Below are 21267 nucleotides of genomic sequence, written 5' to 3'. Positions count from 1 at the left end.
GATGATAAATCGGCCGTAGCAAATGACCTTTTAAAAATATAATGAATCATTTGAAAACTCCAGAAAGATACTGCGGGGTTAATTAAGGAAGCATCATCTTGGTGCGGGAGGAGAGGGGAAGCGGTGAGGATCTGTCTGGATATGTAACGGTGGTGAGGTGAGAGAATGTGTCTGATTATACCTGAATGGGTAGCGATCACAGCACAGAAACGTCACCTGTAGCTGCTGTTCCTTAGCAACCAGCTCCCGTCACAATGCACCTTCTGAGGCAGAGAATGTCAGACTGAGAAGAGATTAAGTGTTTAAGAAGGAACTGCAGATGCTGGAAAATCGAAGGTAGACAAAAATGCTGGAGAAACTCAGCGGGTGCAGCAGCGTCTATGTGGAGCGAAGGAAATAGGCAACGTTTCGGGCCGAAACCCTTCCGGGTTTCGGCCCGAAACGTTACCTATTTCCTATAGTGGAGATTGTTCAACTCTTTGCATGGAGCGAAGGAAACGTTGCCTATTTCCTTCGCTCCATAGATGCTGCTGCACCCGCTGAGTTTCTCCTGCATTTTTGTCTACCTGAGAAGAGACTAACTACTTTTTTTGCATATCTTTAATTCATTTGTTCTATATCTCCCTACATCACCATCTATACCTCTCGTTTCCCTCTCCCCCGACTCTCAGTCTGTAGAAGGGTCTCGACCCGAAACGTCACCCATTCCTTTTCTCCAGAGATGCTGCTGCCCGACCCTCTGAGCTGCTCCAGCTTTTTGTGTCTACCTTCAGTTATTAAGGCCTTCCTGACGCTCGACACAAAATTAGTTGAGTTTATTGTCACGTGTACCGAGGTACGGTGAAAAGCCTTTGTCGCGCGCTAACCAGTCAGCGGAAAGACAACACATGATTACAATTGACTAATTAACAGTGTAAAGAATAATAGACACAAAATGCTGGAGTAACTCAGCGCCTCAGGCCCTTCAGCCCGACTTGCCCAACATGTGCCAGCTACATTAGTCCCATCTGCATCTCTGGAGAAAGGGAAACCGGTGATGTTTCGGACTCAAACTCTGAGCTGCGATGTGTGGAATGGAGGTGTCGTCAGGGCTGTGACCACAACCTCAAAGCTGGAGACAAGGCAGAGTGACTGCAGGAGAAGATTCTTTGGCAGCTGAGGGCAAGATGTAAGTGAACAGGAAGAGGGGTACGGTGAGTTGTGGGGGAAGAGGGGGGGGGGGGGGTGGAGAGGAGCAGATTGATAAAGACATCAGTCTTCTGTTACTGCTGAATCTATATCCATATCTAATGTGATGGATTTGAGACCAAGACACTGGATATTTTTAAGGCAGAGATAGATAGATTCTTGATTAGTGCGGGTGTCAGGGGCTATGGGGAGAAGGCAGGAGAATGGGGTTAGGAGGGAGAGATAGATCAGCCATGAATGAATGGCAGAGTAGACTTGATGGGCCGAATGGTCTAATTCTGCTCCCATTCCTTATGACCTTATGCCCTCTAGTGTGATGTCTAAAGCAGACAGTCACGACTATAGTGAGGGGGGGGGGGGAGTTTAATGGGGATGTGCGGGGCAGGTTCCACAGAGGGGGGTGGGGGCCTGGAGCACATTGCCGGGGGGGGGGGGTGACCCATGACCCCCATCATGCCCCATCTACACTAGTCCCACGCATCTGGCCCACATCCCTCTAAACAATTCCTATCCATGGACCTGTCCAAGTGTCTTTAAATGCTGCTATAGTACAATAGACAATAGGTGCAGGAGTAGGCCCTTCGGCCCTTCAAGCCAGCACTGCCATTCAATGTGATCATGGCTGATCATCCCCAATCAGTACCCCGTTCCTGCCTTCTCCCCATATCCCCTGACTCTGCTATTTTTAAGAGCCCTATCTAGCTCTCTCTTGAAAGCATCCAGAGAACAGGCCTCCACCGCCCTCTGAGGCAGAGAATTCCACAGACTCACCACTCTCTGCGAGAAAAAGTGTTTCCTCGTCTCCGTTCTAAATGGCTTACTCCTTATTCTTAAACTGTGGCCCCTGGTTCAAAGGTTCAAAAGTTCTTTATTAGTCACATACACCAATTGGTGAAGTGAAATGCAGATCGCCATAGCAGCACATACAAAATAAAACAGCTGCAAATGTAAAATACGTGATGTGCAGGCAAGGTAGACAGTCAGAACTTTTTCCCCAGGCTGGGAACGTCCTATATAGGTGGCACAGCTATAAGGAGCAAGGTGGGAAAGTCTAATGGAGGTGTGTGGGGCAGGTTTTGTTTACACAGACGAACGTGGCCTTTGTTCTGGCCTTTAGAACCTCCAGTTCCCTCCCCTCTGCCTTCAGTCTGAAGAAGGGTTACCTACCCTTTTTCTCCAGAGATGCTGCCGGTCCCGCTGAGTAACTCCAGCACTTTGTGTGTGTGTGTGTGTGTGTGGCCACAGCAATGTGTTGGCTTCCCTCTAGTGGATGAGTTCACAGGCCCGGCTCTCGTGAGCTACAGGCTTGTATGTTAATTGGTTTTGGTTTTGTGCTAGTGTGTGTGGGGTGATCGCTGGTCGGCACGGACGCGGTGGGATGAAGGGCCTATACCTCTAAACTAAACTAATTTAAACTAAACTAAACGAGAGGTTTATAAGGTAGACAAAAGTGCTGGAGAAACTCAGCGGGTGCAGCAGCATCTATGGAGCGAAGGAAATAGGCAACGTTTTGGGCCGAAACCCTTCTTCAGACTGATGGGGGGTGGCGGGGAGAAGGAAGGAAAAAGGAGGAGGAGGAGGAGCCCGAGGGCTGAGGAAGGGGAGGAGACAGCAAGGGCTAACAATATTGGGAGAATTCAAGGTTCAAGCCCGCAGTTTATAAGAGTGGAGCGAATGATTACAGAACCGGTGCAGTCCGTACTGGGATTCCCAGTCTCTGCTGCCAATGTCATGATCTACCTCCTAGCAGAACCTCCACACGGAGAATGAATCGACAGCTTGTACCGTCACAGCTGGATGTGGTCCCCCTCGTTTACAGTCATGGTCAAACAGGCCCTTCGGCCCAACTCCTCCATGCCGTCCACCATGCCCCATCAAAGCTAATCCCCACCTGCCCGCATTTGGCCTACATCCCGACCTGAAACGTCACCCATTCCTTCTCTCCACAGATGCTGCCTGACCCGCTGAGTTACTCCAGCACTCTGTGTCTATTGTGTTTAAGAAGGAACTGCAGATGCTGGAAAATCGAAGGTAGACAAAAGTGCTGGAGAAACTCAGCGGGTGCAGTAGCATCTATGTGGAGCGAAGGTAATAGGCAACGTTTCCTTCGCTCCATGCAAAGAGTTGAACAATCACCACTATAGGAAATAGGCAACGTTTCCTTCGCTCCATGCAAAGAGTTGAACAATCACCACTATAGGAAATAGGCAACGTTTCCTTCGCTCCATGCAAAGAGTTGAACAATCACCACTATAGGAAATAGGCAAAGTTTCGGGCCGAAACCCTTCCGGGTTTCGTCCCGAAACGTTGCCTATTTCCTTTGGGTTTTCGGGCCGAAATGTTGCCTATTTCCTTCGCTCCATAGATTCAGATTCAGATTCAACTTTAATTGTCATTGTCCGTGTACAGTACAGAGACAACGAGATGCAGTTAGCATCTCCCTGGAAGAGCGACATAGCATATGATTGCAATAAATAATACTATTTACATGTATACGGTCATAGTGTTTTTCCTGTGGGAGGAGTGTCCAGGGGGGGGGGGGGGGGTGATTGGCAGTCACCGAGGTACGTTGTTGAGTAGAGTGACAGCCGCCGGGAAGAAGCTGTTCCTGGACCTGCTGGTCCGGCAACGGAGAGACCTGTAGCGCCTCCCGGATGGTAGGAGGGTAAACAGTCCATGGTTGGGGTGAGAGCAGTCCTTGGCGATGCTGAGCGCCCTCCGCAGACAACGCTTGCTTTGGACAGACTCAATGGAGGGGAGCGAGGAGTTTCATAGATGCTGCTGCACCCGCTGAGTTTCCACAGCAATGTGTTGCTCTGTTCCCCTGCTGCCCTCTAGTGAGCTCGCGAGCTTCCAGGTTTAGTTTGTGGTGGCGTACATTGAGGTACAGTGAAAAGCTCGTGTGTTGTGTGCGCTATTGCAGTCAGCAGAAAGACTATGCATGATCACAATGATGTGGACAGCTGTTGGAGTAGAGGGCGGCACGGTGGCGCAGAGGTAGAGTTGCTGCCTCACAGCGCCAGAGACCCGGGTTCGATCCTGACTACGGGCGCTGTCTGTACGGAGTTTGCACGTTCTCCCCGTGACCGGTGTGGGTTTTCTCCGGCTTCCTCCCACTTTTAAACCTTTAGTTTCATAGATATACAGCGCAGAAACAGGCCCTTCGGCCCATCGAGTCCGCGCTGACTAGCGATCCCCGCACACTAATCCTATCCGACACACACTAGGCACAATTTACATTTATACCAAAGCCAATTAACCTACAAACCTGTACGTCTTTGAAGTGCGGGGGGAAACCGGAGCACCCGGAGAAAACCCACACAGGTCACGGGGGAGAACGTGCAAACTCCGTACAGACAGCGCCCGTAGTCAGGATCGAACCCGGGTCTCTGGCGCTGTGAGGCAGCAACTCTACCGCTGCGCCACCGTGACAACTTGAAGTCCAGTTTGTGGTCCCCTGTGGCCAATGCTCTGGGAGTGGTCCTACACCTCCACCTTGTGGTTGTGATCAGTACAGCAACAGGGTCCATTGCCTGGAGATATTCAGGGAAGCATTTTAGTCAAAGGGATTAATAATAATAATTGATGGGATTTATATAGCGCCTTTCTAATACTCAAGGCGCTTTACATCGCATTATTCATTCACTCCTCAGTCACACTCGGTGGTGGTAAGCTACTTCTGTAGCCACAGCTGCCCTGGGGCAGACTGACGGAAGCGTGGCTGCCAATCTGCGCCTACGGCCCCTCCGACCACCACCAATCACTCACACACATTCACACGCATTCACACACAGGCAAAGGTGGATGAAGTGTCTTGCCCAAGGACACAACGACAGTATGCACTCCAAGCGGGATTCGAACCGGCTACCTTCCGGTTGCCAGCCGAACACTTAGCCCATTGTGCCATCTGTCTAATTAGATTAGATTAGAGATAGGGAGACTGAGGCAGGTGGGAAGGTATCAGGATTTGGTTTAGGTTTATTGTTCTCATGTCCACCGAGGTACAGTGAAAAGCTTTGTTGCGGGGGGGGGGGGTGCATGGAGAGAGGATGAGAGGAGGGGCAGGGAATAAATCGAAGGTACACAAAAATGCTGGAGAAACTCAGCGGGTGCAGCAGCATCTATGGAGCGAAGGAAATAGGCAACGTTTCGGCCCGAAAACCTGAAGGAAATAGGCAACGTTTCGGGCCAAAACCCTAAGGAAATAGGTAACGTTTCGGCCCGAAAACCTGAAGGAAATAGGCAACGTTTCGAGCCAAACCCCTAAGGAAATAGGTAACGTTTCGGGTCGAAACCCTTCCGGGTTTCGGCCCGAAACGTTGCCTATTTCCTTCGCTCCATAGATGCTGCTGCACCCGCTGAGTTTCTCCAGCATTTTTGTCTACCTTCGATTTTCCAGCATCTGCAGTTCCTTCTTGAACAGGGAATAAATGGATACAGGTGAGGGAGGCATTTGATAGGCAGATGTTTGGACAAAGGTCAGAGATGATAAGACAGGTGTGAGAAAGAGGTGTGGATCCAGGTGGGGCATGTGGGAGGGGGTTGGGTGAAAGAAGGAGAAGGGGGGGTCTGAATTGGGAAATTCAATTTCATACCATTGAGTTGTAAGCTGCCAAAACAGATGATGAGGTGCTGTTCCTCCAGTTTGCATGTGGCCTCGTTCAGGCAATGGAGGAAGGTCCAGGCCAGGAAGGTCAGTGTGGGAACTTGGGAAGGAGAGATAAAATGGTGAGGAACCGGGGGATCCGGCGGGCCTTGGCGGACCGAGTGTTCGGCCACGCTTGTACAGGAGGCTGCATCGGGAACAGCGGATGCAGTCGATGAGCTTGGAGGAGGTTCATGTCTCACCTGGAAGGAACGCTTGGGTCCCTGGATGGAAATGAGGAAGGATGTACAAGGACACTGCGGGCATGTGGAAAGTACCTGTGGAGAGATGGTGGAGGGAGCGGTCTCTAGGGAAGGGGGACGGGGGCAAGAGTTGGGAAGGTGCCACTGGTGATGAGGTCACGTTGGAGGTGATGGAAATGTCGGAGAATGGGTGCGGAGGCTGGTGGGGTGAAAGGTGAGGACCGGGGGAACCGTGTCTTTGGTCTAGTTGGGGGGGAGGGAGAGGTACGGGACACAGAGGTGTCTTAGGTGAGGCATCCCTCCCCTGCCACATACATTCCTTCCTCTAGCTTCACAATTTCCTACTCTTCAATCCATTTGTCTCACGCCATCTGTCGTTTCATTTCTGGCATTTGTCCCTCTGCCTATCTCACCTGTATCTACCTTTTACCTGCCCAGCTTTGTCCTGACCCTCTTCTCTTTGCTATCCTCACTATTCCACTCCCTCCTCTTCCCCCCCCACCCGAACACCCCCCTCCCCCCCCCCCCCCCCCCCACCCAATGTCTGAAGAAGGCTCTCGACCCAAAATGCCGCTACCCATGTTCTTCTGACCTTTGCTTTATCTATTGTACTGGAGTTTGACTTAACTGTACTTATTTATCTTATTATCTGATCTGTTCGGAGGGCATGCTGCCTGACCCGCTGAATTACTCCAACACTTTGTGTCTTTTTAAAAAATAAATCAGCATCTGCAGTTCCTTGCTTCTAGTTTGTTTTGCAAACAGGTCAGATAATACCTCCTCCAACCTCATCTTGGTTCACTTGCACCTCCTCCAACCTCATCTACTGTATCCGCTCTTCCAGGTGTCTACTTCTCTACATCGGCGATCGTTTCACTGAACACCTCCGCTCAGTCTGTCTTAACCTACCTGATCCCCTGGTGGCCAAGCACTTCAACTCCCCCTCCCATTCCCACACTGACCTTTCTGCCCTGGGCCTCCTCCATTGTCAGAGTGAGGCCCAGCACAAATTGGAGGAACAGCTTTACACCCCAGCGGTATGAACATTGACTTCTCTAACTTCAGATAGCCCATCCTTTCCCTCTCCCTCCATCCCCTTCCCCTTCCCAGTTCTCCCACTAGTCTTACTGTCTCCGACTACATTCTATATCTGTCCCGCCCCCTCCCCTGACATCAGTCTGAAGAAGGATCTCGACCCGAAATTTCGCCCATTCCTTCTCTCCAGAGACGCTGCCTGCTCAGCTGAGTTACTCCAGCATTTTGTGTCTGTCTTCGCATTTGGGACAAGTTTTGTGTGATCGGAGCCAAATGGCAGAACAAGATAGAATTTCATGGGCTGGGGAAAATTGTAGTGATTTTATAATTTAATCTTGATTTAATTTCTATTGAGAAACACATGGAACCAGGGATAATCATTCCGTGCATTCTTGGCTAACTCCAGCTCAACACCTGACTCGACGGCTACTAAATTCCTGTTTTTGCCCCTTCATAACCTGACTAAAAATGTAAAAATGGGGAAAAAGCAGGAATAGGGTACTGATTTTGGATGTTTAAGAAGGAACTGCAGATGCTGGAAAATCTTCAATCTGAAGAAGGGTTTCGACCAATTCTCTTCGCTCCATAGATGCTGCCTCGCCCGCTGAGTTTCTCCAGCATTTTTGTCTACCTACTGATTTTGGATGATCAGCCATGATCATATTAAATGGTGGTGCTGGATCGATGGACCGAATGGCCATTTTCTACGTTTCTATGTTTAAAGTGAAACACGTATGAGGTGAGCGGTCTCAGGAGTGGATGTGGATTGTCACTCCCGTGCCGGAACTGGATGTGAGCAGTAGCACGTTACACACCTACTCACACAAATTCACCGACACACTCACGTGCACACACTGACACACTCACACACACACACACTGACACACTCACACACACACTCACACACACTGACACACTCACACACACACTCACACACACACTCACACACACTGACACACTCACACACACACTCACACACTCACACACACACTGACACACACACTGACACAGACTCTGATTCAAACACACTCACACACACTGATACTCACACACACTTATATTCATATTTACATGCACACTCATACAAACACACATATGCCCACACTGATACTAGCACCTACAAACACACTCTCTAACACACTCATAGACACTCACAAACACTCTCCGACACACTCTCTGACACACGCATACAAGCACATTCATACAAATACACAGAAACATTTATATACACACACACGTGTATACCCTGACACAAACTCTGACTCTAACACACTTACTGACACATACAAATATTTACACACACACACACACATTCACACGAACAACAATGACCACTGACACAAACACACACTCGGTACACCAGTTACAGGCTAGACCAGACCAGGGCGGGGAGTGTGATCACACCCACCGCTTCCTGCTCCCTCCCCCAGAGCAGCTACAGAGCCCGGGCCAGGACCAGGGGCAGAGGCAGGGGGAGAGGGAGAGGGGCCGGGTGTGTGTGTGTGTCCGCTCCGGGGCGAGGCTGAGCCGGCCAGGACGTGGTGATGGACGTGGCCGTGTGGGCAGTGAGCATGGCGCTGGCGCTGGGTCTGGGCTTGTTGCTGCTACTCATCACTGGGGTGATCTGCACCGTGTACACGGACTCTGTGCTGCCTCCGGGCATCCAGGGGCCAGGCAAACTCCGCCTCATCTATGCGGTCCAAGTGACCATCGCCGTGCTGGTAAGCAGGGGGGGGCCGGAGTGGGTCATCGTTCACTTCTCTTCAATGAGCAGGGCTTGTTTAAACCCCAGTGAAGTCTTCACTCACACGGCCAGAGTCGACACTGCAGAAGGCAAGATCCTGACCCGTGTGTTGCCCCAGGAGTCTAGTCCTTGTAGAGGTGTCTTAAGATCATAGGGTTTTTTTTACCCAGAGTAGGGGGTTCAGGAACCAGGGGACATAGGTTTCAGATTGGGGGGGGGGGGGGGGGGGGGGGGTAGGGGGTAGAGGGACAAATTTACTAGGAACCTTAGGGTAACTTTTTCACAGGTAGACAAAAATGCTGGAGAAACTCAGCAGGTGCAGCAGCATCTATGGAGCGAAGGAAAATAGGCAACGTTTGCCTATTTCCTTCGCTCCATGCAAAGAGTTGAACAATCTCCACTATAGGAAATAGGCAACGTTTCGGGTCGAAACCCTTTGGGTTTCGGCCCGAAACGTTACCTATTTCCTTCCTCCATAGATGCTGCTGCACCCGCTGAGTTTCTCCAGCATTTTTGTGTACCTTCTGCTGAATCAGTGCTGGATCCCCAACATGTTCAATGTCCTCACTAACATAATTTACTCATTTAATTATTCAGCCAAGTGTTTGGTCCATTTGGGCTCCCAGTGTGTGCCGACTCGCGCCTTTAAACCAGAGTGAGATTTCATTATGAACTGTTTCAAGTTTGTTCAAGGACATGTTCGAGGGGCAGTGCTTTGTACGGCTGAGATAAGGCAAGTCAACAGAGCTCTCGCTGTAAGGTGAGAGGGGACAAAGCTTCAAGGAGACGTGTGGGGCAACTTTTTTACGCATTGACTCCATCTACACCTCACGCTGCCTCGGCAAGGCCAGCAGCATCATCAAGGACCAGTCTCACCCCCGGTCACTCCCTCTTCTCCCCTCTCCCATCAGGGAAAAACTGACAAGAAAATGTAACAAGGCAACAGCTAGCGAGCAGTGCTGAACAACTATCTACCTCATTGGTGACCCTCGGACTCTCCTTGAGGGGAGAGATAGATCAGCCGTGATTGAACGGCGGAGTAGACTTGATGGGCCGAATGGCCTAATTCTGCTCCTATGACTTATGAACTCATGGACTTACTCCACCCCTGTGAATGACCCAAGGGTGGTGTATGTCTTTGATTCAGTTTAGTTTATTGTCCCGTGTACCGAGGTACAGTGAAAAGCTTTTGTTGCGTTCTATCCAGTCAGCGGAAAAACAATACATGATTACAATCGGGCCATTTACAGTGTACAGATACATGATATGGGAATAACGTTTAGTGCAAGGTACAGCCAGTAAAATCCGATCAAGGATAGTCCGAGGGTCACCAAATGAGGTAGATAGTAGTTCAGGACCACTCTTCAGTTTAGTCGGAAGGAACTGCAGATGCCGGTTTAAACCGAAGTTAGACACAAAAAGCTGGAGTAACTCAGCGGGTCAGGCAGTATCTCTGGAGAAAAGGAATAGGTGAAGGGTCTCGACCCAAAACATCACCTATTCCTTTTCTTCAGCAATGCTGTCTGACCCGCTGAGTTACTCCAGTGTTGTGTGTCTGTCTCCTGCTCTCTGGTTGTGGTGGGATGGTTCAGTTGCCTGATAACGGCTGGGAAGAAACTGTCCCTGCGAATTGTTGCCTTAGCCCCTTGTCCCCCCCGGTCCTCACCCCCCCCCCCCCCCCCTTCCACCAACATTCCCCAATCTACAGGGTAACATCGTGCACAGCTTGGGGCTCGGATCGGGCTCTCAGCTCGCCGTTATCCGATACCTACGTGGAAAGGTGCTGGGAACAACGCACAAGAAGGCAGGCGGGCTGGAGATCACGGATGAGGTGTTTGATGGAGTCCCCGTGAGGGTCTATCGACCGCTGCCACGAGTCGCAGGGAGGAGGCGAGGGGTCCTGTACTTCCACGGAGGGGGCTGGGTGTTTGGCAGCATCAGTAAGTGTGGACAATCTTCTCCCTCTACACTGGCCACTGGCAACACACACAGCTGGGAGTGGGATAAGGTTCGCCAGTTCCTCCTGAGCTAGCAGGGGTATGATGGGCTGAATGGCTCTATGTTTGAAATTCATAATACATGCTCTCCCCCGACTTACCCTTGCGTAACTAAGGGGCAGCGCAGTGGCGCAGCGGTAGAGTTGTAGCACCAGAGACACGGGTTCGATCCTGCCTACGGGTGCTGTCTGTACAGAGTTTTTATGTTCCCCCCCGTGAGTTTTCTCCGGGTGCTCCGGTTTCCTCCCACACTCCAAGGACATACAAGTTTGCAGGTTAATTGGCTTTGGTTAAATTGTCCCTAGTGTGTGTAGGATGGTGTTAGTGTGCGGGGATCGCTGGTCGGCGCGGACTCGGTGGGCCGAAGGGCCTGTTTCCATGCTGTATCTCTAGGCCAAACTAAACTAAAATGTGTTTTATTTCTCAGGTGAGTACGACCACTTGTGCCAGTACATTGCACGAGAATCAGGCTCCGTGGTCGTATCTGTGGAGTGAGTATTCGCAACTTCCGTCCACAGGGGAAAGGCTTTTATGAGAATGATCCCAGGGATGATTGGGTTAACGTATGATGAGCGTTTGCAGGCAACCGGGCCTCTGCTCGCTGGAGTTTAGAAAGATTTGGGGGGGGGGGGGGGTGGGGACCTCATTGAGGGATCCATTTTATTCACAATATGTGTTGTTCACCTTTAACATGTCCACTCCCCCAGTTATGTTGGATTTCTACACATGTCCTCGTTTACAGCAGGAATCCAGAGATAAATTCAGGCTCCTCGTAGCCAGGGCACATCTTTTTAGGGCGGCACGGTGGCGCAGCGGTAGAGTTGCTGCCTCACAGCGCCAGAGACCCGAGTTCGACCCTGACTACGGGCGCTGTCTGTACGGAGTTTGTACGTTCTCTCTGTGACCGCGTGGGTTTTCACCGGGTGCTCCGGTTTCCTCCCACACTCCAAAGACGTGCAGGTTTGTAGGTTAATCGACCTCTGTTAATAATCCCTAGTGTGTGTGTAGTATAGAGCTAGTTTATGGGTCGGCATGGACTCGGTGGGCCGAAGGGCCTCTTTCCACGCTGTATCTCTAAACTAAACTTGCATTTGCCGTTGGTAGACAAAAATGCTGGAGAAACTCAGCGGGTGAGGCAGCATCTATGGAGCAAAGGAAATAGGCAACGTTTCGGGTTGAAACCCTTCTTCAGACTAAGGGTTTCGACCTGAAACATTGCCTATTTCCTTCGAGGGTGCTGCCTTTTCACTATTCACACCGAAGAGTTGAACAATCTCCACTATAGGAAATAGGTAACGTTTCGGGCCGAAACCCTTCTGGGTTTCGGCCCGAAACGTTGCCTATTTCCTTCGCTCCACAGATGCTGCTGCACCCGCTGAGTTTCTCCAGCACTTTTGTCTACCTTCGATTTTCCAGCATCTGCAGTTCCTTCTTAAACACTTTTCATTTGCTGTTACCTGTTGCTGTTCTGTTGCGTGTGGTGGGTGAAACATTTGTAACTTAAGTTCAAAGTCCGTAAACCAGTGTGTGTTCTTTGTGCTGGGGGAGTTTATCTCAAAGATAACCTCATCTAATTATTAACCCTACGCAGGCCAGGACGTGACGTTTAATAGATTTGACCTCAGCTCCGACTATCACGGCCACTGAACGATTTGGTTTCCACAAGGGACTTTCCCTCAAAGCAGCGGTAGAGTTGCTGCCTCACAGCGCCAGAGACCCAGGTTGGACCCTGACTATGGGTGCTGTCTGTATGGAGTTTGCACGTTCTCCCCATGAGTTTTCTCCGGGCGCTCCGGTTTCCTCCCACACTCCAAAGACGTACAGGTTTGTAGGTTAATTGGCTTCGGTAAAATTGTAAATTGTCCCTAGTTGATAGGTGTATAGAATGATGAAGGGTGGTGGGTGTATGGAACGAGCTGCCTGAGGAGTCATATCGTTTAAAATACATTTTGACAGGTTCATGGATAGGATAGGTTTAGAGAGATATGGGCCTAATGCATGCAGGTGGGACTAGCGTAAATGGGACATGTTGGTCGGTGTGGGCAAGTTTAGTTGAGTTTAGAGATACAGCATGGAAACAGGCCCTTCGGCCCACCGAGTCTGCACCGACCAGCGATCCCCGCACACTAACACTATCCTACACCCACTAGGGACAATTTACAATTATAACAAGCCAATTAACCTACAAACCTGTACATCTCTGGAGTGTGGGAGGATGCAGAAGATCTCGGAGAAAACCCACGCAGGTCACTGGGAGAACGTGCAAACTCCGTACAGATAGCACCCGTAGTCGGGATCGGACCAGGGTCTCTGGCGGTGAGGCAGCAGCTTTACTACTGTGCCACCGTGCTGCCCTATCATGTTCAAAGATAGTTTATAGTCGGCCGTACCTTGCTACAGTGAAATGCTTTGTCTTGCATGCTACACACATGTAGATGGGGCCAATGGCCTGTTTCCATGCTGTATGACTGTGTGACTCTAACTTTGGGCTCTGGCTGGTTTATCCCAGGTACCGCCTTGCCCCTGAGCACAGATACCCCGCCCAGCTGGACGACTGCCTGACGGCCACTCTACACTTCATCCGGACGGCGGCTGACTACAGGGTGGACAACACCAGGATAGTGGTGAGCGGGGACAGTGCGGGCGGCAATCTCACTGCGGCCGTGTGCCTGAGAGTGTCCGGGTTGGAGGAGGAGAGCCCGGAGCTGCCCCCTCTCCGAGCCCAGGTGATGATCTACCCTGCTCTGCAGATGGTGGACTTCACGCTCCCCTCCTACCGCCAGAACCAGTGCGTGCCGCTCCTCTTCCGCACGCGCATGGCCTTCTTCTACCTGCACTACCTGAACGGCGAGGTGTCACTGGGAGAGGAGGTGGTGGACGGACAGCACCTGCCCCTGGAGCTCCGAGTTGCCTACAGGAAGTGGATCAATGCTGATCTCATCCCCGACCAGTTCAAGGAGGGTGGTCACCGTCCCAGCCCTCCCCAGACCCCAGACAATGAAGCAGTGGACCTCCTTAAACGGAGCTTGGAGCCGACATTCTCCCCTCTCCTGGCTAGCGATGCTGCCATCAGCAAGTTGCCCCCCGCCTACATCCTGACCTGCCAGTTCGACGTGCTTCGGGACGATGGACTTCTGTTCAAAAAGAGACTGGAAGATAACGGCGTTCCCGTCTCCTGGCACCACGTTCCCGACGGTTTCCATGGGATCGTCAGCTTCTTTGATAATGGCTACCTGACATTCCCATCTGGAAAACTGGCTGTTGACAGCATTGTGGCCTTCCTTAAGGACATATAATATATCTGCAGGTGGACAGAAAAAGCTGGAGTAACTCAGCGGGTCAGGCAGCATCTGTGGAGAGAAGGAATGGGTGACGTTTCGGGTCGAGACCCTTCTTCAGACCCGAAACGTCACCTATTCCTTCTCTCCACAGATGCTGCCGGACCCGCTGAGTTACTCCAGCATTTTGTGTCTATCTATGGTAATATATATGGTGTAAAAATATTCAGCAATGTATTCATTCAGACTAAATATATTAAGATTCAAGTTCTGGTATTTGTACGGTGCTGATTTACTCGTGATGGACTTTATAAAAACATTACCTTTCCTGTAAACATAAAGATTATACGTTGAGTTTATTGCGTTTAGTTTATTGTCACGTGTACCGAGGTACAGTGAAAAGTTTTTGTTGTGTGCTAACCAGTCAGCGGAAAGACAATACATGATTACAATCGAACCGTTTACTGTGGACAGATGCATGATAAAGGGAATAAGGTGAATAATGTTTAGTGCAAGGTAAAGTCCGATCAAAGATAGTCCAAGGCTCTCTAATGAGGTAGATAGTAGTTCAGGACTGGTCTCTAAGTTATTGTTAGGTCCGGCTCAGATGCTGCCTGACCCGCTGAGTTACTCCAGCATTTTGGGTCCATGTCAGGTAGACAAGAGATGGACTTGGCATCATGTTCAACACAGACATTGTGGGCCGAAGAGCCTGTTCTTGTGCTGTACTGGTCTCTGTTACAACAAGTAGGACCAGCGCAGATCTGCGACCTGGAGATTAGTCTGTCCGTGTGAGAGAAGGTGGGTGACAAGATATAGTCACCTGATGGAACCAACATATACAGAGTCTGGTGGAAAGAGAATAGAGTCATAGAGTGATACAGTGTGGAAACAGGCCCCTCAGCCCAACTTGCCCACACCGCCCAACATGCCCCAGCTACACTAGTCCCACCTGCCTGCGTTTGGCCCATATCCCTCCAAACCTGTCCTATCCATGTACCAGTCAAACTTATCAAACGCTGGGATAATCCCAGCCTCAACTACCTCCTCCGGCAGCTCGTCGCGTAGAGAGGAGACCCGGGCAACCTTCCCCCCATGGTATGGGGGCTTCTTCCCCACCCTCGTCCCCTCACGCCCGGCTTCCGTTGCAGAAGCCCAGGGGGAGAGCTCAGAGCGGAGGCCAATGGTCCACACACACACATGGATGCTGGGCTGGGCTGGGCTGGGCTGGGCGACCACCTGTGAAGTGTTGCTGGGGGCAGTCTCCATGGAAACGGTAAACAATGTGGCTGAGACTGATACATTGCCTTTGCTTGTGATACATTGACACACTGACTGTGATACATTGATACATTGATACATTGATACATTGATACACTGACACTGATACATTGGCCACTGATACATTATTCCCAGTGAGACTCGCGTGCCCAGATACACACGACGCCGGGGATGACAGAGGCAGAGAATTGTCCCGGACACCTCGCGGACCGGTTCGCCCCGGACCCCGTGCAGTCTGCGCCGGGCTGGAGAATCCAGCAACATTACCTGAACAAGGTGCTGGTCGGCAACTGGGCGGAGGAGCGGCTGAAGGTGAGAAAACGGAGCAGACACTCACACACGTGGCGCTCAATGCGTGTGTGTGTGTGTGTGTGATGGAGGGAGAGAGAGTAGACACTAATGCTGGAGTAACTCAGCGGGACAGGCAGCGTCTCTGGAGAGAAGGAATGGGTGGCGTTTGTGGTCGAGACCTTAATGGGAATGGGTTGGCGCGGGCTCAGTGGGCCGAAGGGCCTGTTTCCACGCCGCGTCTTTAATTCTATCAATTATTCACTCGTCGACTTTTTCACCGGTTACAAAATGACCCACCACCTGTCACAACTTCCCTTCCTCACTCGTTGCTGCCTTCATAACTTCCTGGTTTGATCAACCCACCCAACCCCCTCTCTCCCTCCTCCCCCTCCCCCTCCACTCTCTCCCAAAGCTCTCCCACCTCTCCCCATGCACTGCCCCCCTCTCCATGCCTTCCCTCTCCACCCCCTCCCTACCCATCTGCCCATCATACACCACCCTAGCCTGCATTAGCAGTGGGTTGCAGGAGGAGGGATGGGATGAGATGAGCTTTGGGACGGGCAGAAGCTGCAGCGGAGATTGTCCCACAATGGCCTTGCACGAGATTGCATCACACGTGCCGTTTTAAATTTCAAAATAATCCTTTTCCTTCCCGATTCTACTGCCCGGGTGTTGTTGTACATGGACCACGCGTGTGGTACTTTGAATGATCACAAACACTAATCACGAGCTCTCTCTAATGTTCGTGTGAGCATCCTGCTGCTTGTCCTGTCGTGTGTCATGCAGGAACTGCAGGTGCTGGTTTAAACCAAAGATAGACACAACATGCTGGAGTAACTCAGCGGGACAGGCAGCATCGCTGGAGAGATGGAATGGGAGGCGTTTCGGGCCAAGACCCTTCTTCAGACCTTGACAAGGGTCTTGACCCGACATGTCCCCCATTCCTTCTCTCCAGAGATGCTGCTGCACCCGCTGAGTTTCTCCAGCATTTTTGTCTACCTTTGATTTTCCAGCATCTGCAGTTTCTTCTTAAACAGGTGAGATGAGTGTAGATTGGGCATGTTGGCCGATGTGGGCAAGTTAGGCAGAAGGGCCTGTTTCCACGCTGTATCACTCTCTGCCTCTTTGCCTCTTGCAGTTCATCAAGGGAACCTGCTTTGGGACGACCACGTATCGAGCCGACTACAAGCGCTACCCGTTCGTGTCGGCCGATGTCAAGGAGAAGATTTTGATCCAGCAGAAGCACAAGGTGAGAAGTGGTGCCGCGATAGATAGAGTTGCTGCCTCACAGTATCAGAGACCCGGGCTCCATCCTGACTACGGTTGCTGTCTGTACGGTTAGGCTTGTATTCACTGGAGTTTAGAAGGATGAGGGGGAGATCTTATAGAAACATATACAATTATAAAAGGACTGGACAAGCTAGATGCAGGAAAAATGTTCCCAATGTTGGGCGAGTCCAGAACCAGGGGCCACAGTCTTAGAATAAAGGGGAGGTCATTTAAGGCTGAGGTGAGAAAAAACTTTTTCACCCAGAGAGTTGTGAATTTGTGGAATTCCCTGCCACAGAGGGCAGTGGAGGCCAAGTCACTGGATGGATTTAAGAGAGAGTTAGATAGAGCTCTCGTTCTTCAGACCTGAAATATCGACTTGATACGTCACCTATTCCTTAGCTCCAGAGATGCTGCCTGTCCCACTTGGCCATCAACTGTGCGCCATTTACACGACCTGGTAGCGTGTGGGTAGCATGTGGGTAGCGTGTGGGTAGCATGTGGGTAGCGTGTGGGTAGCGTGTGTGTAGCATGTGGGTAGCATGTGGGTAGCGTGTGGATAGCGTGTGGGTAGCGTGTGGGTAGCAGGGGACGGGCGCATGGAGTGGCGTGGAGGAGTGTGGAGTTGCTCGTGGTATCGCGCAGCGTGCCAGGATTTCATGCTGCACGAAATCTTCGCACTCCACCGGCCTGTTGCGTAAATGACGGCCAAGTTGGGACAGGGTGACGTTTCGGGTCGAGACCCTTCTTCAGACTGAAACATCCCCCATTCCATCTCTCCAGAGATGCTGCCGGTCCCGCTGAGTTACTCCTGCATTTTGTGTCTATCTTCAATTTAAACCAGCATCTGCAGTTCCTTCCCACAGATTAATTTGGTCTGCAGCTTGTTACTTTTCATTCACCTAGTTTTTTGAATAGGGGTATTACATCCGCAGTTTTTCCAATTGCTAGCACCACTCAAGAAACGGGAACATTTTAGAAAATCACCATAAATATCATAAACTGGGTAAATATCATACACTGGGTATTGAAATGACGTCACGCGCTCCAGACAGCTGTGCAGACACATGATGACACACACGTCAGTCACTATCGGCCTGTCGCGTGAATGACAGTCCAGTGGGACAGGCCCTTTACTCTAGCTTTTTGTGTCTATCTTCAGTTTAAAGCAGCATCTGCAGTTCCTGCCGACATAGATAATGTGGCTTCTGTTTCAGGGCGTCCCCCTTTCAGTTTTCTTCTCTCACCACGACATCCCTCGCTCCTGGTATCTCGTGAGTCATTACGATGAAGCGATCAACAAACGGCCAAACCCGTGTCTGCCTCCGCTGCGTACGTGGGATAAGAGAAATGTGGTCTGGCATCCTGAACGAACAGATTACCCAATAATAGGTACGTCTTTTACATACATAGTATATACATTAGGCCAAAATGTAACACTTTAGTTGGCATGGGCCAGTTGGGCCGAAGGGCCTGTTTCCACAATGTATCACTCTATGGAACACCGTAGAATCCACTTTCCAGCCATTTCTATCCATGCGGTGAGGAGGGGAAAAACTCTGGATATTTCAGGGTGGAAACGTCAAAGTAGGTCAAGCATAGCTTTAAGGTCAGAGGTGTAAGGTTAAAGGAGATGTGTGGGGAACTTTGTTTACATAAAGGGCGATGGGTGCCTGGAACGCGCTGCCAGGGGTGTGGTGGTGGTGGTGCCAGGGGTGGTGGTGGTGGTGGTGGTGGAGGCAGATATGACAGTGGTGTTATACGATGTGATACTGAGGAATGTGAGGTGTTGCATTTTGGAAAGTCTAACATGGGCAGGACCTACACAGTGAATGGCAGGGCTCTGGGGAGTGTTGTAGACGAGAGGGATCTGGGAGTGCAGGTATAAAGTGGCTTCACAGGTAGATAGGGTGGTCAAAAGGACACAGAGTGAAGTCTGAAGGAAGGTCCCAGCCCGAAACATCACCCATCCCTTCTCTCCACAGATGCTGCCTGACCCGCTGAGTTACGCCAGCATTCTGTGTCTATCTTTGGTACAAACCAGTATCTATCTGCAGGTACACAAAATTGCTGGAGAAACTCAGCGGGTGCAGCAGCATCTATGGAGTGAAGGAAATAGGCGACGTTTCGGGGCCGAAACCCTTCTTCAGACTGATCTATCTGCAGTTCCTTCCTGCACATCATTGGATTACAGCCACCATATATGATTCAAAGCTAGGTGGCAGTGTGGGCTGTGAGTAGGTGTGGAGAGGTTCCAGGGGACAGTCACATGTTCAGAGAATGGATATGATCAAAATGATGAGACAAATAGATTGGGTGGATGCACAGAGTCTCTTGCCTAGAGTAGGTGAATCGAGGACCAGAGGACATAGGTTCAAGGTGAAGGGGGACAGATTTTATAGGCATCTGAGGCATCTTTTTCACACAAAGGGTGGTTGGTGGGTGTATGGAACGAGCTGCCGGAGGAGGTAGTTGAGGCTGGGACTATCGCAACGTCAAATCAGCAATTAGACAGATACATGGATAGGACAGGTTTGGAGGATATGGGTCAAACGGCAGCAGGTGGGACTTGTGTAGCTGGAGCATGTTGGTCGGTGTGGGCAAGTTGGGCCGAAGGGCCTTTTTATACATTCTATGAATCTATATGGACATGTCACATGGAATATCAGTGCGCAGTTCGTTGTGGCAGCACATGTAAGGTTATAGATAAATGTAAGCTGTTGTAACAGAAGTTGTTTTCGTATTTAAGATAAACCCAAAATGCTGGAGGAACTCAGCGGGTCAGGCAGCATCTATTGCCTATTTCGTTGCCTATTTCTTCACTCCATAGATGCTGCCTAACCCGCTGAGTTCCTCCAGCATTTTTTGTCTACCTTCGATTTATCCAGCATCTGCAGTTCTTTCTTACACATGGATAGTTTCAGTTTGAGTTTAGTTTATAGTCACATGTTCCGAGGTACAGTGAAAAGCTTGTGTTACCTGCTAACCAGTCAGCGGAAAGACAATACATGTCTTGTATGGGTGATATTTCTGGTCGGAAACCTTCGTAAACCAGCATCTGCAGTTCAATCAGTCTGAGGAAGGGTCTCGACCCGAAATGTCACCCATTCTCTGCCACAGGGGGCGGTGGAGGCAGGTTCTCTGGATGCTTTCAAGAGAGAGCTGGATAGGGCGGAGTCAGGGTATATGGGGAGAAGGCAGGAACGGGGTACTGATTGGGGATGATCAGCCATGATCACATTGAATGGCGGTGCTGGCTCGAAGGGCCGAATGGCCTACTCCTGCACCTATTGTCTATTGTCTATTCCTTCTCTCCAGAGATGCTGCCTGTCCCACTGAGTTACTCCAGCATCTTGTGTCTGTCTACTTTCCTTTCATTACATTTTTTTCTCGTATTTGTTTCCTCTCAGCTCCGCCTACTAACTTTGGCCTCGTGCAAGAGAAGATGGTAAAAGTGCACGACCAGAAGCTGCGGCATCACACGATGTATCAAAGTGTGTACAACATCTCCTACGGGCCACACTCCATTGCCCACTTATGCCTGTGACAACCCAACAGCATATCCAGGATGCCCATCCCCACAACATCCTTGCATCTTCCCCAGCCCACCTAGCACAGCAACGTGGCAAGGCAGACATTCAACGGCCACGGGTGGATTCATGAAGGTGTTGTATTGGATACACTTCGACCCCGACAGAATGAACCAGAGCACGAAACTCATGGACAACTATCAAACAAAAACTATCTTGAAAAAAATATGCAGTAGCAAACTTCTGCCATTTGTGCTGTGTGTGTTTGTATCTACGTTACTGAACCTGGAAGGAGGTCATAAGGTCGGAAGGGATAGGACCAGAATTAGGCCATTCGGCCCATCAAGTCTACTCTGCCATTCAGTCATGGCTGATCTATCTCTCCCTCCTAACCCCATTCTTCTCCCCATAACCCCTGACACCCGTACTAATCAAGGATCTATGTATTTCTGCCTTAAAATTATCCACTGACTTGGCCTCTACAGCTGTCTGTGGCAATGAATCCCACAGATTCACCACCCTTCTCATCTCTTTCCTAAAAGAACGTCTGAAAAGATGTGGTATTATGGTTAAACAAAGGTACTTGAGGAACTCATTGAGTCAGGCAGTGTCTGTCGAGGGAAATGTACTCGTTCCAGCTTGATGGTATTTTTAGGTTTAGAATATGTAATGAGGTACGGTGAAGAGCTTTGCACTGCCTGCTATCCACACAGATCTGATTTACATACATAAATAAAATCAAACTCAAGGACAATAGATTGAGAAAAGGGAAAGAGACCGATTGAAGGTTCTTGACCCAAATGCGT

The 21267-nt window shown here is 50.4% G+C and overlaps 2 protein-coding genes across 2 annotated transcripts; both read left to right on the top strand.

The window, feature by feature from the left end:
* Positions 1-8461: 8461 nt before the first annotated feature.
* aadacl4 (arylacetamide deacetylase like 4) lies at positions 8462-14195 on the top strand. The gene is made up of 4 exons (XM_033048436.1): positions 8462-8792; positions 10524-10755; positions 11240-11303; positions 13322-14195. Exons 1-4 carry the CDS (start codon positions 8616-8618, stop codon positions 14106-14108), a joined length of 1260 nt encoding a protein of 419 aa, XP_032904327.1. The 5' UTR covers positions 8462-8615; the 3' UTR covers positions 14109-14195.
* Positions 14196-15470: 1275 nt separating this feature from the next.
* c31h1orf158 (chromosome 31 C1orf158 homolog) lies at positions 15471-20862 on the top strand. The gene is made up of 4 exons (XM_033047824.1): positions 15471-15683; positions 16801-16911; positions 18149-18323; positions 20342-20862. The coding sequence occupies exons 1-4, from the start codon at positions 15543-15545 to the stop codon at positions 20476-20478; spliced, it is 564 nt and encodes a 187-aa protein (XP_032903715.1). The 5' UTR covers positions 15471-15542; the 3' UTR covers positions 20479-20862.
* Positions 20863-21267: the final 405 nt, after the last annotated feature.

The sequence above is a fragment of the Amblyraja radiata genome, chromosome 31 (genome assembly GCF_010909765.2).
Source record: "Amblyraja radiata isolate CabotCenter1 chromosome 31, sAmbRad1.1.pri, whole genome shotgun sequence".
Taxonomy (NCBI): Eukaryota; Metazoa; Chordata; class Chondrichthyes; order Rajiformes; family Rajidae; genus Amblyraja; species Amblyraja radiata.
This window is presented reverse-complemented; position numbering and strand designations above follow the sequence as displayed.